The 14,429-nt window shown below is 41.3% G+C and overlaps 1 protein-coding gene across 1 annotated transcript; it reads right to left on the minus strand.

Annotated features, from left to right (window-relative positions):
• Positions 1–32: 32 nt before the first annotated feature.
• Positions 33–14,066, minus strand: LOC144263932 (alcohol dehydrogenase class-3). Its single transcript, XM_077815056.1, has 9 exons — positions 13,938–14,066; positions 10,355–10,456; positions 9,223–9,364; positions 8,467–8,554; positions 6,371–6,590; positions 5,291–5,551; positions 4,435–4,570; positions 3,387–3,525; positions 33–1,071 (listed from the first exon to the last, which is right to left on the minus strand). The coding sequence occupies exons 1-9, from the start codon at positions 13,947–13,949 to the stop codon at positions 1,047–1,049; spliced, it is 1,125 nt and encodes a 374-aa protein (XP_077671182.1). The 5' UTR covers positions 13,950–14,066; the 3' UTR covers positions 33–1,046.
• Positions 14,067–14,429: the final 363 nt, after the last annotated feature.

A 14,429-nucleotide genomic window follows, 5' to 3' on the forward strand; every position in this document is an offset into this window, starting at 1 on the left:
TATCCACAAAAAGAAAAGGAGGACTTGTGGCATCTTAGAGATTAAATTTATTTGAGCATAAGCTTTTGTGAGCTACAGCTCACTTCATCATAGAAACCTTTGACTAGTTTTAATGTTTTTTCAAAATAAAGGGTAAGTCTTAGACAAGTTTCTTTTAAAATTAGGGCTATTTACTGTAGTGGTGACAGGTTGGCTAGGTGTTGGGCCTTGATTTAAATCATCCTCTCCTGTGCCCCTGGGCTTCCACAGCAGTTAAGTTAGGACAGGAGTTTGCTCAGAGTCTTCTCCTTAAACTGTACTATGAAAGATAGTTAGGATAAGGTCAGCTTCAGCCTGTAGTGTAGTATTTCACTGGCAGTTCAATCATCTGCAGAAACTAAGCTTCCCATGATAAGAATCTAGTGGCTGTGGTTTGAAAAAAAGCCTAGCTCTGAACTAATAAAACAGTGGAAATATACTCCCTTCATCCATGGGGTTCTCTGCAATGGGAGAGCTTAACTGCAACATTTAACTTTTACTGCTGATGAGCACTGCAGGAAGATCCCCCCACCATGAGGATTAGGAAGCTGCTGCAGATAACAGCTGGGTCTTCTCCCCATCCCATTTTGCATGGGGAGGAAGTTCCTCTATGCATGTCTGCAACCCACAGACTTTTAGGTCTTACGTGCTCCACCTAATTTTTTTTTTAGAACTAGAGAAAACAAATTAATGACTAAAGGAATGAAAGTTTAAGTGGTGTTTACAAAAAAACCTATCAAGCAGCTTTAAAGATTTTGGCACTGTCAGAATTCAGGAGTGACTAGTATAGAATAAAACATTTAATTTCATGACCACAACCAGCATTAGTTTCATAACTGGATTTAGTATTTATCATTCGTCTGAGATCAGGTTACATGTGATTTAATAGAGACTATGATCCTAAAGCAGATAGTTTTCCCATCACAACTGAATTTTCTCTCCAGCTGATCCTACACCTCTTCCAAAAGCTCCATTAACTAGTAGACACAGCATAGTGCTAAGACTGGCAGGTTCCGTCTTCGGGATCCTTAAAGTTTCAGGACACATCGAATGCTTGAAAAAAGACAAAAATGGGTATCAATAAGACTTTTACCACTGTTCCTGAAATGTTACTTAATCCTACATCTCATCTAAGAGCAAACCTCCCATCCCCTCTAACGAATATTTCCTTTTTTAAAATTATCGGCTAAGTTGAGAAACTGGTCAGTCATGTTGGTTAATGTCTTCAGTTCCCTATGTCATACATCTTTGAAGTAAGCATTTAAAGGGTAAATATGTTCTTCCACATGAAATTTAGATTTGAGACTATTTAAAAAAAACCTATACAAGTTCTAAAGTCAATTTTCAGTATTTGACCTTTTGACAACTGAATCAAATGGATGCTTTAAATGTATTTTCTTCTGCCCCAGCCTGAATTTAAAATAGCTTTTACTATTTAAATTTTAGAGGCTGCTCACATGAGAGCACAGAAGTGCACTAAATAGTTACAAATTGGATAGGCTTTAAGTCTCATTTCCTACAAGTTAATTGGGTAAAATTTGTGTGGGCAATGCCGTGTCTGCAGTTGTCAGTGTTAGAAAATATAAAATGTAATTACTAGTTTAAAAAGAGAGACCACCATGTTTGTCTGATTCCTATCATGTCCACCAGTTGATTTTTCCCTTCTCCATTTATCCATGCTCTTAATAGGTAAGTGACCTGGACCATTTATTAATCCGGCTTCTACTTCTAGGGGGAAAGATAGCTATTTCATACAGATTGCCTTGAAACGCAATTAGAAGTTGGATTTAAAGCTCTTACTTACTATCCTGATGAATTCCCAGTCATCTGGCCTTTGACTTACAGGCATGGAACTCATCAGCTTGGAGAACCAAACTTAATGCTATTTCTAAGACTGAAACTGGATGTTGCCTTTTCCTTTGAGTTCAACCTTCTTAGGCTCTAAGTCACAGCTATGGATTCTGCCATTGGGTCTATGGACAGGCTTTCTCCTCCTTCACATGCAAAGAGAAATGTTATATAAAATCCATGAGTAGATCCAGCCTTTGCTTTATAGGGAGAGAACCAGACCATCCCTTTCACAAAGGTTGCCAGGGATATATTATGACTGGAACAGATCCTGGACTATATATTATGCTTTTGTGATATGTCATTTGGTATTCACCAGGTGGCAGAATTGCTGCTGCACTGATTCACAATCTGAAAATAACGTTCATGTTTTTTCCTCCAGGCTTGCACCAAGCTCAATGAGAGCCTTTCCTGAGGAAAAGTGTTTTTTGAATTTACTTATTGCTATAGCTGAGGCTTGCTTTGCAAACAGCAGCACAATCTTGCCATTTACCTGAGCAGAGAAGAAACTCCAGGCAAGATAACATGGGCAGAGTTAAGTCACATAGCCAGGGACTGAAGGTTCTTTAGTTCCGCCTCCAGTCTCGTGTTAGAGAGGGGGAAAAATCCATTGGTGAACAAGATAAGGACAGAACAAATCCAGCATGTTAATAAATGTATACTGGACATTAACAGCCCACTACCAGATGATTGTTAATATTGAATCTAACCTAGCTATCAGCCAATTATTTAAGATACTTTGTTTGAGGAACATGAAATTCAAACCTTCTATTTAATGGAGTACAGTAGAATCTCAGTTCTCACAGGCATGGAGGTTGTTCATAACTGAACAAAATTTTGCTCTTTCAAAAGTTTACAACTGAACATTGACTTAATACAGCTTTGAAATATTATGCAGAAGAAAAACGCTGTTTTCCCTTTATTTTTGTAGTAGTTTACGTTTACCAGTGCTGTATTGTATTTGCTGTTTATTTTTTTTTGGCAGCTGCTGCTTGATTGTGTACTTCCAGTTCCAAATGAGGAAGGTAGCTGACTCAGTTTAACTCTGAGATTCAAGTGTAATCTAAAATAATGCTAATTGTTCTGAATTAAGTTTCATTGGGATTTTAATATCCCAGTACTTTCTTTTGTTTCCTTCTCAGTCTCTACTTTTATTCTGGTTCTTGAAGTTAGCTTTTTAAAATTTTTGTCCTTTATGGCTATAGTTTTTTTCCCACTTTGTTTCCTCCTCTGCTCAGACACCAACACTGTAATTTATTTTCCTTGCCTTTCCCCTGTCCCCACCCAAAACAGAAGTTGATGTTGCAGCACTGACCTAGAAACAGAGTGAGCAATTAGTTGCTCTAGGTGTGCATGAACATACTTGGTGCATAGCACTTCACACACCATATCTGAAACACAAAGGGGATGCATGGGGCGGGTGTCAGAACAACAAGTAGCTCGAGAGGAGGAACATAGTAGTGGCCTACAAACTCTTATTGAGCTATTCAATCTTATGGACATAAGACATTTAAACTTACCTCTCCCCTGCATGCAGCAGTTCAAAAGCCTCATTAATTTTGTCAAAAGGCAGCGTGTGAGTCACAAATTCATCGACTTTGATCTTTTTTGACATGTATTCAGCCACCAGCTTTGGTACGCTCTCTACACTCTTCCAACCTGAAAAAAAACAAACAATTTTTTTTTCCCCACCCAGTAAATCAAAACCATACTAGGGTAGAGGTAGGAAATAAAATATATCAACCCTACCCCTCAATAGTATTAGTCATTAAAGCTCAGTTTTCTTGGTATGAGAGAGATCCTAGGATCATGTCACAATATCCATACCCATCTGCCTGCAGAATAACACTGGAGTAAAGAATGCAAGAGTACAGCTAAAATACCAGTCAAAATGGAGGGCCTCATTTGCAAAGTGCATTACCTTTCACTGCAGGGATGTGTGTTCAATGTCTAGTTGAGATCACCTCAGAAAACTGGTGCTCAGCCCTCTTCCTGGTCTACATTTATGTATTTTATAACTAGACCACAGCAGAGTTTTGTATGCGTGGAAAAGAGTTGTATAAAAGTGGCACTTTGTGAAGACTCCAGCAGCTTTTCATTCCTCAGTTATGTCTAAACAGCTTCTTCTTAAAGGATCCCCTTTTACTGTCTAAAACCACCCCCCTCTCCCCCAGCTGTGCATCCTCACAACAGAGCTCCATGATTCCATTTGCTCAGTGATTAAACAGGGCAGTTACTTACACAAACATGTTTACATTATTCCTCATTTCCCAGGTGAGCAGCTCTTGTTATTTGCACCTCAACCATGATACAGCTATAGAACTGCACAGAAGAAATTCTCCCCTTATGGCTGCTACTTGCATTTTAAATTCATAATATGCAACAGAAGGATGATCATTCAGAGCTTGTCTATGGGGGATAGTTATTTATAAAAGGTTATATTTGAAAAGCTAGTGTAGCATTCATTAAGAATGACTTGATAGGAACCAGTTTCTTGTACAACCACAGAGGAAGACAGTACTTTATCCCTCTTTTAGTAGATAGATCATCAGTGTGCCAGAAAGTTACCTCCAAAGGCAGTCCCTTTCCACGTGCGACCTGTTACTAGCTGGAAGGGACGGGTAGAGATCTCCTGACCAGAAGCAGCTACTCCAACTATCACGCTGACTCCCCAGCCTTTGTGACAGGATTCCAAGGCAGCCCTCTTCAAACAGAAAGAAAGCTAATTACTGCTAAGAAGCATCTATTATATAGATGCTTTATAGCCCCACAGAGATTTCTTCATTTTTTTAACGTTATTGAGCATGTCAGCGATGCTGTACCTAGTTAAGAAAAAAATTCTGACAAGTATATATAATTTAATTGGTAAAATGGCCAATATTCCTACACCTTGCCCCACACTTTTGTTTTTAAAACACTTATAGTGCATTCTCATCTCCCACGTGGAGTCTGTCCATTTCAATGGATGCTGGATTGTACTTAGAAAGAACAAGCTGGTCTACACTGTTACTGAAAGAATTAGGAAAACATTCCACCTAGCAATATTGTAATTAGGGCATTAAGTTTGTCATGTGGGAGGAAAGGTGAAAATGTGAAGTCACAGGGAGTTTATTTGCTGATATTTTGTTTTTCAGCTCTGCTAAGGTTTGCATGACTAATTTTCTTCCATAATTATATTTTAGAACATAAAGGAGCTGTGTTTTCCACCTAAGCAGTAGACTTGTCTTTCATTTTATAATTAGGAGTGGTTGAAATGGACCCTTTTAGTCTACTATATAAGAATTACCAGGCTACTCTCAACAGAAAAGAAATATGATAGAATACTCCCTTGTAAACAGAAAGGAGCTTGTCTTTCTTTTAAGGTTATTACCTATCCCAAGTTGTAGTTAAACTTCCCTTTCAGTACTGCTATGTGCACGCTTACCATGACACCAACGTTCCCAATGCACTCAAAAGAGTAGTCCACTCCACCATCAGTAAGCTCAACCAGCGCCTCCTGTATGGGCTTCTTAAAGTCCTGAGGGTTGATGCACTCAGTGGCTCCAAACTCTTTAGCCTTGGCAAATTTATCTTTGTTGAGATCAATGCCGATGATCCGGGAAGCTCCAGCCACTTTACAGCCCATAATAACTGCCAGCCCAACTCCTCCCAATCCAAAGACGGCACAGGTAGAACCAGGTTCCACCTAACAGAGCAAGAGAAATCTGTTCAGGAGGGAGGAAAGAAAAAACACATCCTTCCACATGTATGAGAAATACAGATTATTAAGAAAAATAGAGAATAAAAATCCAAAATTGCAAGTCATCATCACTCAGATGTAGGGAAGTATGCCAGAGATTTTTTTTATGAATTGTTTTTGAAGGGCTGTAATGGGCTAAGTTTACTCCTTACCCAAAAGGTGGGTAATGGCTCGGTCTCCACTAGAACAGTGGGAAGTCCGCCCCCCCGAAACAAAGCGGGAGCACCTGCCACATAGTAGGATGGTAGCATGAGAACAGGTAGAAGCAGAGATCACTGTATCAAAGAGAATATTTAAAGCAACTTCACAACATTGTCAATATGTACAAGTCTGTCCTTACTATAAGGTAACCCCAACTGACCAATAATACCCATCCACAAACAAATTCCTGAACAGTTCAAGGTGGCTCCTCGCCACAGCCACTTGCCTCCATCAAGACATGCTTCCTCTACCCCACTCTGCACAAAGAGAGCTGGGAGAAGGAGAAACAAGGTTTTTGATCTGACTTCGTCTGCTGAGGCTAAACAGGTGGGAAGCCCAGGTCAATCTCCCCGTTTCCTACTTGGTCCGGCTCCTTGTCAGATTTGGCAATGGAAGAGGAAGGAAGGAAGTGGTGAGCACATGTCCTTTCTCCCTCTGCCCACTCAGCGGCTGTTCCTCTGGTCTTACTTTCTCCAAGCCCAGCCTTAACAGATTTTCATTACAGTACTTTTACTGTCATTAGCCACAGGTATGGGGAAGAGAGTGATCAGCTAGATCCCGTACCCGGGCAGTGTTGAGGACAGCTCCGTAACCTGTTGAAATTCCACAGCCTAACAGGCAAACTTTATCCAGAGGAGCCGCAGCATCGATTTTAGCCACAGAGATATCAGCTACAACGGTGTATTCGGAGAAGGTGCTAGTCCCCATGAAGTGGTAAATCTGCTTCCCTTTGCAGGTGAACCTGCTGGTACCGTCAGGCATCAGTCCTTTTCCTTGGGTAACTCTGAGAAAACACAGTACAACAAATATATTTAATACAGTGTCACAGAAAGTGACAGGAGAGAGTCTAGGAAGTGACTTAATTTTCACCAAGTGGTACAGTTCCTGAATGGTGCATGGAGATTTAGTTACATGATTACCCGCAGAGTAAAAATTTTGAAGACATTTAAGTAAAACTTGAGTTCATGAAAGTTAGAGATGACAGGCGTGTTGCAGTCTTTCTACCGACTTTAACAGGCTTTGGATCAGGTTCCAAGGCCTCAATTCATCGAAGTTCTTAAGATGCATTTGGCTTCAGTGGGCCGTAAGCACTTTAAGTGCTTTGATAAAGCAGGACCTAATAGCGCTCTGACACAGACATTCAGGAAACCACACATTGCATATAAACCATAACTGACCTTTCTAACACACCCCAGTCCTGCCCCACCGTATCCTCTCTCCTTTTAGTCCCAGGGTATGCCTACGCTGCAATCGTGGGGTGTGATTTGCAATATGTGCACTTATACCTGAACTAGTTTTAATCTCGCTACTTTGGGTATCCGGGCAGTGAAGCTGAGGCAGCCCAGGCTTCAGCATGGGGTAGTCACCCAAGTAGCTACTCAGGGTTCTGAGCAGGCTAGTTTACCTGCCTAGAGGCACGTACTGCCGTGGCTTCACTGTTACTGGTTCCCTAGCTAGTCTTAATCAAGCTAGCTTGGGTACGTTTAGATGAGCTTAAAAAAAAAGAAAACAATCACATCCTGTGATTGCAGTGTAGATATACCCCAAGTCTCTGCTGAGCAGCCTCTGCCAATCCCATCACAGTGGATAGTGGTTTTGTGACAGGCATGAATGGAAACTGAGGTCATGCTAGTGTTTACTTGCGATTTAATCTGGGTCTGCTAAAATGGTAGCCACTATTACTGCTGGAGTTCTGCTGCTGGCTGAGTGGCTTACATCAGTAGTTCTCAACCTGGGGATACGCAGAGGGTTTCCAGGGGGTACATCTAAATATTTACCTAGTTTTACAGCAGGCTACATAAAAAGCACTAGCGAAGTCGGTACAGACTAAAATTTCATACGATGACCTGTTCATACTGCTCTATAGACTACACACTGAAATGTAAGCACAATATTTATATTCCAATTGATTTATCTAATGGTAAAAATGAGAAAGTGAGCAATTTTTCAGTAATAGTGTGCTGTGACCCTTTTGTATTTTTGTCGAATTTTGTAAGCAAGTAATTTAAGTGAGGTGAAACTTGGGGTACACAAGATAAATCAGACTCTTGAAAGGGGTACAGTGGTCTGGGAAAATTGAGAGCCACTGGCTTACATGACTGAGATCTAAACATGCGACTACTTAGCAAAGGCTAACTGAAGTGCATCACATTTTAGGACAAAGACCTTTTAAATTGTAGAAAACAGACTGTGATTCTTGTTTACAAAGGGAGAACTACTTGTTCCTTGGGTTGAAGATATTGACCACAGAGAGTTGTTTTTTCCCCATTCAAAGGGCAATAATTTTCTACGATAAACTACCACTTGAATCAAACAGAATTTTGAATACATCCTCGCTTACTAGATACCCTGACAAATGACAGTATTTGTGGCATAGTATCACAGCCACACACAAAGAAGTGAATTTAAGTAAGGCCAGAAAAGACTACAACAACAAAAAAACCACTACTGCTAAGCCTCGAAAGGAGGGGGGAAAAAATGGGTATCGCATAACAAACCTAAAACATGCATCTTTCCAACTAAATGACCTTGCTCTACATTTGATCTGATGTTACCTGAATTCAAAACAATTTGATACAAATTCAGTTAACTTTGTTACAAAAGTAAGCGTACACTGAACAATTATTATTCTGTGTGTATCAAGAAAAAAGTACACCAACCTTATCTTTTGGCAGAGATTGGTTTTAGGGTTCAAACAGAATTTGCATTCTCCACATTGTGGGACGTACAGTGGGATGACTGTGTCACCTAGAGAACATAACAAGAGAAACATTTCATATGACTAGCTGTTTAAAGACTGAAAGGACAGTATGTCAGAACATACATTTGGTATGTGGTCAAATGTAACATGGTCAATACTATGAAATTTTAATGGGGGCAATAATTCATGCACTCTTATTTGTGCATTTGAAGTCTCCAAAATGCTTTCAAATATAGAATGACAAAGTACAGGTTTTGTAAAGTACGTTGTATAAAAAACCCTAATTCATCTCATGTCTGAGTAAACGATCAATTTCCATCTAAAGTTAAACAAGAACAAATAGGAACAAAGATGTAAAACCTATATGGAAAAACCAGCGTATTTAGATAGCTGTTATCTCTAATTGTTCAATTGGTTAAAAACAACTGACTCTTTTAGAACACAAACTGAATTCAAAATAGTTTCTTCATAAAGTATTACATAATAACCCTGTAAACTATTCTCTTCTGAACAGTAAACCAAGAGCACATTAGTTAGGTTAGTATTGGACCACCTGCATGAAGGAAAACTTTAGGCAGGTGTAGCCCAAAAAAACCCATCACAGCAGCTCATCAATTCTGCTTTTCAGTGGACAATTCTGAGCAATTTATTCCATTGAAGCAAGATTTCCAAAGAAACTAGAAAAAGCGCTTGTGAAGACCAAATGTTTTCTTACCTGGTTTTAATTTAGTTACTCCTTCCCCAACACTCTCCACAATTCCTGCTCCTTCATGACCCAAGATCACTGGGAAACACCCCTCAGGATCAGCACCACTCAGCGTATAGGCATCTGTGTGACAGACTGCAGTGGCAACCACCTAAAGGAATATTATAATCTGAAATATTCTGGAGGTAATGAAGAAGAATCTAAAGAGATAACTGGTATTGAAATATTTTTCCTGGTCAGTAATCCAAGACTAATGCTAGGATGAATTCACTGATTCTGAAGTCTTTTGTAGTAGTTTAACCAAAGTGTTTTTAGCTCCGGCAACTCACAAGAGATATTGACCTGAAAAAATAATCACATTGCTTTGATCTCTGTTTGTTTCTCATCTCTTCAGTTCTGACATGAAATTGGCAGCTGCTGGCTCAAGATCTGCTAAAGCCAGTGCTCTATGCCATTTGAATGTGGTACCCCAGATTTCAAATGGGATCAATCTCCAACAGTGAAAAAAATCACCCCGTACAGAGGGTTCATATAACATTATAAGCACTCAAAAATCCAATGTAAGTTCTTAATAGAAGTCTTAAGCAGCACACAGGACCTCATGTGGACTCTTTTCATTGAGGCACATTGCATCCTATATATTAGTTTGGGAGATACTGCCTATTAGAAGTCATTAGAATCAGAAGTGAAGATCTGGAGTGTGCAAGATGCTAATCACAGTGATGAGTTTAAGGTCTGATAAATTATGACCTAAAATGGCTAGCACTGAATGTCCCATACAATGTGAAAAATGAAAATAAATAAATGAGATGAGGTTTCCATTGGGATAAAGCACGTTTTTCTCGCTCAGACGGTTTAAAATGGCACTGATCCCTCAGAATAGCAGTGATTTTTAGGCTTTGGCCCAAGACCAAAATAAGTGTTAGGCCGCAGACCAGCAGCCATTTCATTTTATGCCACCCCAAAAACCAGACACCATCCTTTTCTTTCGAGTCTAACCTAGGTTTCAAACAAACAGATAACACAACCTTTATAAATTCAACATTTTTGTCCTACAAGGGCAAACAAATTATTCACCTCTATTATTTGCTCTCCCAAAATACGAACTGTAAAGCGAGCAATAAACATTTGCTTAAGTTACCTTAATACGGACTTCATGTGCTTTTGGTGGCGCGACCTCCACCTCTTCTATAGAGAGTGGTTTACCTGCCTCCCAGGCAACAGCAGCCTTGCATTTAATAACCTAAATGAGAAAGAAGAACAGAGTTATTGCACTGTTCATTTATAATAATTCTTGTTCAGTGGAGGGAACAAAGAAAAGAAAGGCTACTATTTTTGGGAAATAATCCCAGATATGAAGTTATGGGTGAGATCCAACCCTCAACTCCCAATGACTTTAGAACAAAGGGACAGTTGCCCTACTTTTGCTTTCAGGAACTTAAACAAGAACCACCAGATCTGGACTTAAAGTGTTATTTTAGTACTTTGAAGACAGTACGTTGTGGTAATGGGGGGGGGGGGTGGGGTGTGCCATATGAAAAATGTTAGATAATGCTAGTGACATTTTAAAATAAACAATCAGCATTTATGTGAGGCACATGGTATTTTTCTGTAGCTAGTGCCAGCAGTACACACAATCAAGATTACAAAACTTGGAAAATTTAGTTAAGCCATCTGTCTCACATAAGAGTTTGGATCAACACAGAGGTCACTCTGTTGCCCCACACCCAGCCTGCTCCTATTGTGGCTTTCTACAGCAGACTATATGTGGCCAGCACAGAGAACCTTTACGCAATGCATAGGGGATGCACAGATACTTCGGCGTGACCACTCTGTCAGCAGAACTGCCCACAACCAAGACTCTGTGTAGGCTTCAGCATCGCAGATGAATTTCATCCTAAAACCACACTGCATTTATTTATCTAGAGAAGCTCTCTTTTTCAATTAAGAAGGGTAGAAACATTTTGAAGATAAACAGAACTTAGATTCTTGAAAACAACGTTTTTTAGAATCAATGGCTCCAATTCTGCCTCCAGTTACATGGATGCACTTCCAACGGAGAAAGTCAGCATAGGAGTTACATCCATATCACCAAGAGCAGAATTGGGTCCTATGAGAATGAGGATCTGGAATGCTCTTTGATTTCCCTTTCTAAAAAAGTCTTATGAGCTTCAGTTCCATTGTCTGAGGAGCTATGGAAAAATCTTATGCAGGTAGTACGACTGTTAACTTAAATTATTCTCCTTTTTAACCACACAAGACAGCATCTTTTTCAGGAAAATGCTACATGCAATAGCTTGCCACAGAACACGGAGGCCTGTTCTAATGAATTCTGAAGCTGAATTTAAGGCCTTGTCTACACAGGGAAATTGACTGGCATAGCTATAGCTATTGCTTTGTGAGCAGAGTAATTATTCCAAAGTGCCAACATGGGGGAGCTATCCCAAAATAGTTACCTTATACTGGAATAGTCATTACAATCGATTTCCCCCAAACATAAAAGCCTTTGTTACTTTCTTCCCAGCCCTTTTCACAAACTTAAGGCTAGTTTATTTGCATTATTGTGTGTATGCATATAATAAATGTGATATATTAACTTTGGGAAAGCAGCTGCATAGAAACCAACAAGTTACACTGCTTTGCAGTGCTGAATGCTTTGATTAAACCCCTGAAAGTTTGCCAGGAAATCTAGTCAATTTCTAGGGATCAAAGTACAAGAGGAATTGTCAACCTGTAAATAACTTGGGAGTTTTCAGTTAAGCCTTTTTCCACATTATGAAAGCTGATTCATTCTCTCAGATTAAATGTGAGCATTTAAGAGTAAATGTTTTCAAAATGTGCATGGGTATAGGTTATTTAAATAAAGAGAAGGCTTAAAAATAAAAGTTATAGAATAGACTTAGACTTTCCTAGTTGGCTGGGAACATTCAATGAACAAACATTACACCTCTACCTTTTTTATTGTCAATGTAAGAAGTTCCTAGTTTTTCCTACATAAATACCTCTAAAAATAAAAAGCAAAAAAGGATAAGACAATTCAACAGATATGATAAGATGTTGCAGAAGGCTCATTCCAAGTACCTCTCAGTCTACAACATGCTGTTCAATCTAAAAGTGTAGCCTTTATGGAGGACACTTGAAATAATAAGTAGTTAATGTTTATCCAGGCCCCCGGAATATTAAAAAGTGAAATTAGGGTATCAATGTGTTGTTAAGAAATTATTAGGCTGAAATTTAATTTTCTGTTGCTTCATTGAAAGGTCCGAAGACAATAATTGAAAAAGGTTATTTGCTGTATTTTTCTTGTTTTTCATTACAGATATTAGCATCAAAACAGTATATTTGTTAATTCAATCAAGCTAGCCCTCCAAACACACAATCATCTTCTGTTTATGCCATTACAGCTGAGCCCACTACAACGGTTGTAGAAGTTGCATCTTATCTTGGAAGGGTTGGTAGATAGAACAAGCTTTCACTGTCTGGGCAATCATTTACTTGTTTGGCCTACTCAGACAGATTGGTGATGTACGTTGTAGTTGAGGGGAAGAAAGCAGGGTGTAGAGTTATACTCTCAAGAGATTCTGCAATAGTTACGTGAAATGGCTAACTCATTGTCACTGTGTGAACAGTACCTGATGATCTTATAGTTGTAAAGCAGCAGTTCTCAAACTGTGGGCCAGGACCCCAAAGCGGTCGTGATCCCGTTTTAATGGGGTTGCCAGGGCTGGCTTAGACTTGCTGAGGCCTGGGCCGAAACTCAAGCTCAAGCCCCACCACCTGGGGCCGAAGCCCTTGGGCTTCAGCTTTGGCACCCCGAACTGGGGAGCAGGACTTGTGCAGGCTCAGGCTTCAGTCCCTTCTCCTGGGGTCCTGTAGTAATTTTTGTTGTCAGAAGGGGGTCGCAGTGCAATGAAATTTGAGAACCTTTGAGAGATAGATTGATATACCAATCTTTTTCACAGCAACCACACAGGCAGATGAGAGTAACAAGTTTCCCAACTAATTATGTACCCAGCCTTCCAGACTGATGTATACATATTTACTCTGTTGGGGCAAACACATTTATAATGATCATAGTTCTTCTTAGGAGTCAAGAATGCATGAATATTTCTCCTTGATCTTATCTGTGCAGGGCTACTTGTCAGCTTAGGCCTGCACTCCCGCAGACACATACATGAATAACTTTATGCGTGTGTAACAAGGAGTCCGGTGGCACTTTATGCATGTGTGCAATTCTATTGAACTCACTGGGGCTTCAGATCATAAGCTCTTTGGGACAGGACCATGGCTTTGAACACAGCACCCACGATCCCAACCGAGGTCTTTGCGCGCCCCCATAACAGAAATGATAGATGATAAAGTCCATGCTGTACTCTACACGATGCTGTGGGCTTGCAACGCAAAGCTTAAGAAAGAACAACAGCACAATTTAACCGCATGCGATGGACCCTTATGTAAGGACATCCTCGATGAAAACACCTGCTTGCTCTAAAACCCCGGGCAACTCCAGCGCGAGCAGCCCCAGGGGCCCTGCAAACCCCAGCTGCAAGCAGGTCGCCTGCTGGGCGTGCGGATCAGACGAGCCCAGCGGGGAAGCTGGGACGCGGCCTTCCTGCACGGCAGCCTCCCGCCTCCCTGCGCGCTGCCGGCCCAGCAGCCCGCTTCCCCGCCCGCTCGAGCCCCCCGCGCCCCGGAGCTGCCCGGGAACGTTCCACGCCCCTTACCGCGCTCGCCATGGCCCCCGCCGCCGGTCCGCCCCCGCCGTCCCGCCAAGCGCGCTCCGCGAAGCGGCCGCCCGAGCCGGTGCATGCGCGCTCGCTGCCGCTGGAGCCGCCTCTTGGGGGCCGGGCGACGGGCGGCCGCTTCCGCTTATGGCGGTGGCTGAAGCATCGCTCCGCCGGCGGGGCGCCGGGCTGCGGCCCGTCTGCTTGCCGCGGTCGCCCCAGAGCGGTGGAGCCCCGGTAGGAAGCGTCAGGTGCAGGGGCCCCGCGAAGTGTCTCTGTGTTTGAATTGTCCGCGGGGGCCGGACGCTAAAAAGTTCCCCGGGGGGAGGAGGGAAAACGTGACACCCCCCCCCACTAGTCCTCGTCCTCGTTTGTCCCCGCGCCGCGTGGCTGTTGTTGTAATTGTGCATCCGATATATTAGAACTCACACCTACATCTATGAATTATGACTTTTATGCATTTTTCAATTCATAGACTATCAGGGTTGGAAG

Source organism: Eretmochelys imbricata, chromosome 4 (genome assembly GCF_965152235.1).
Source record: "Eretmochelys imbricata isolate rEreImb1 chromosome 4, rEreImb1.hap1, whole genome shotgun sequence".
NCBI lineage: Eukaryota > Metazoa > Chordata > Testudines > Cheloniidae > Eretmochelys > Eretmochelys imbricata.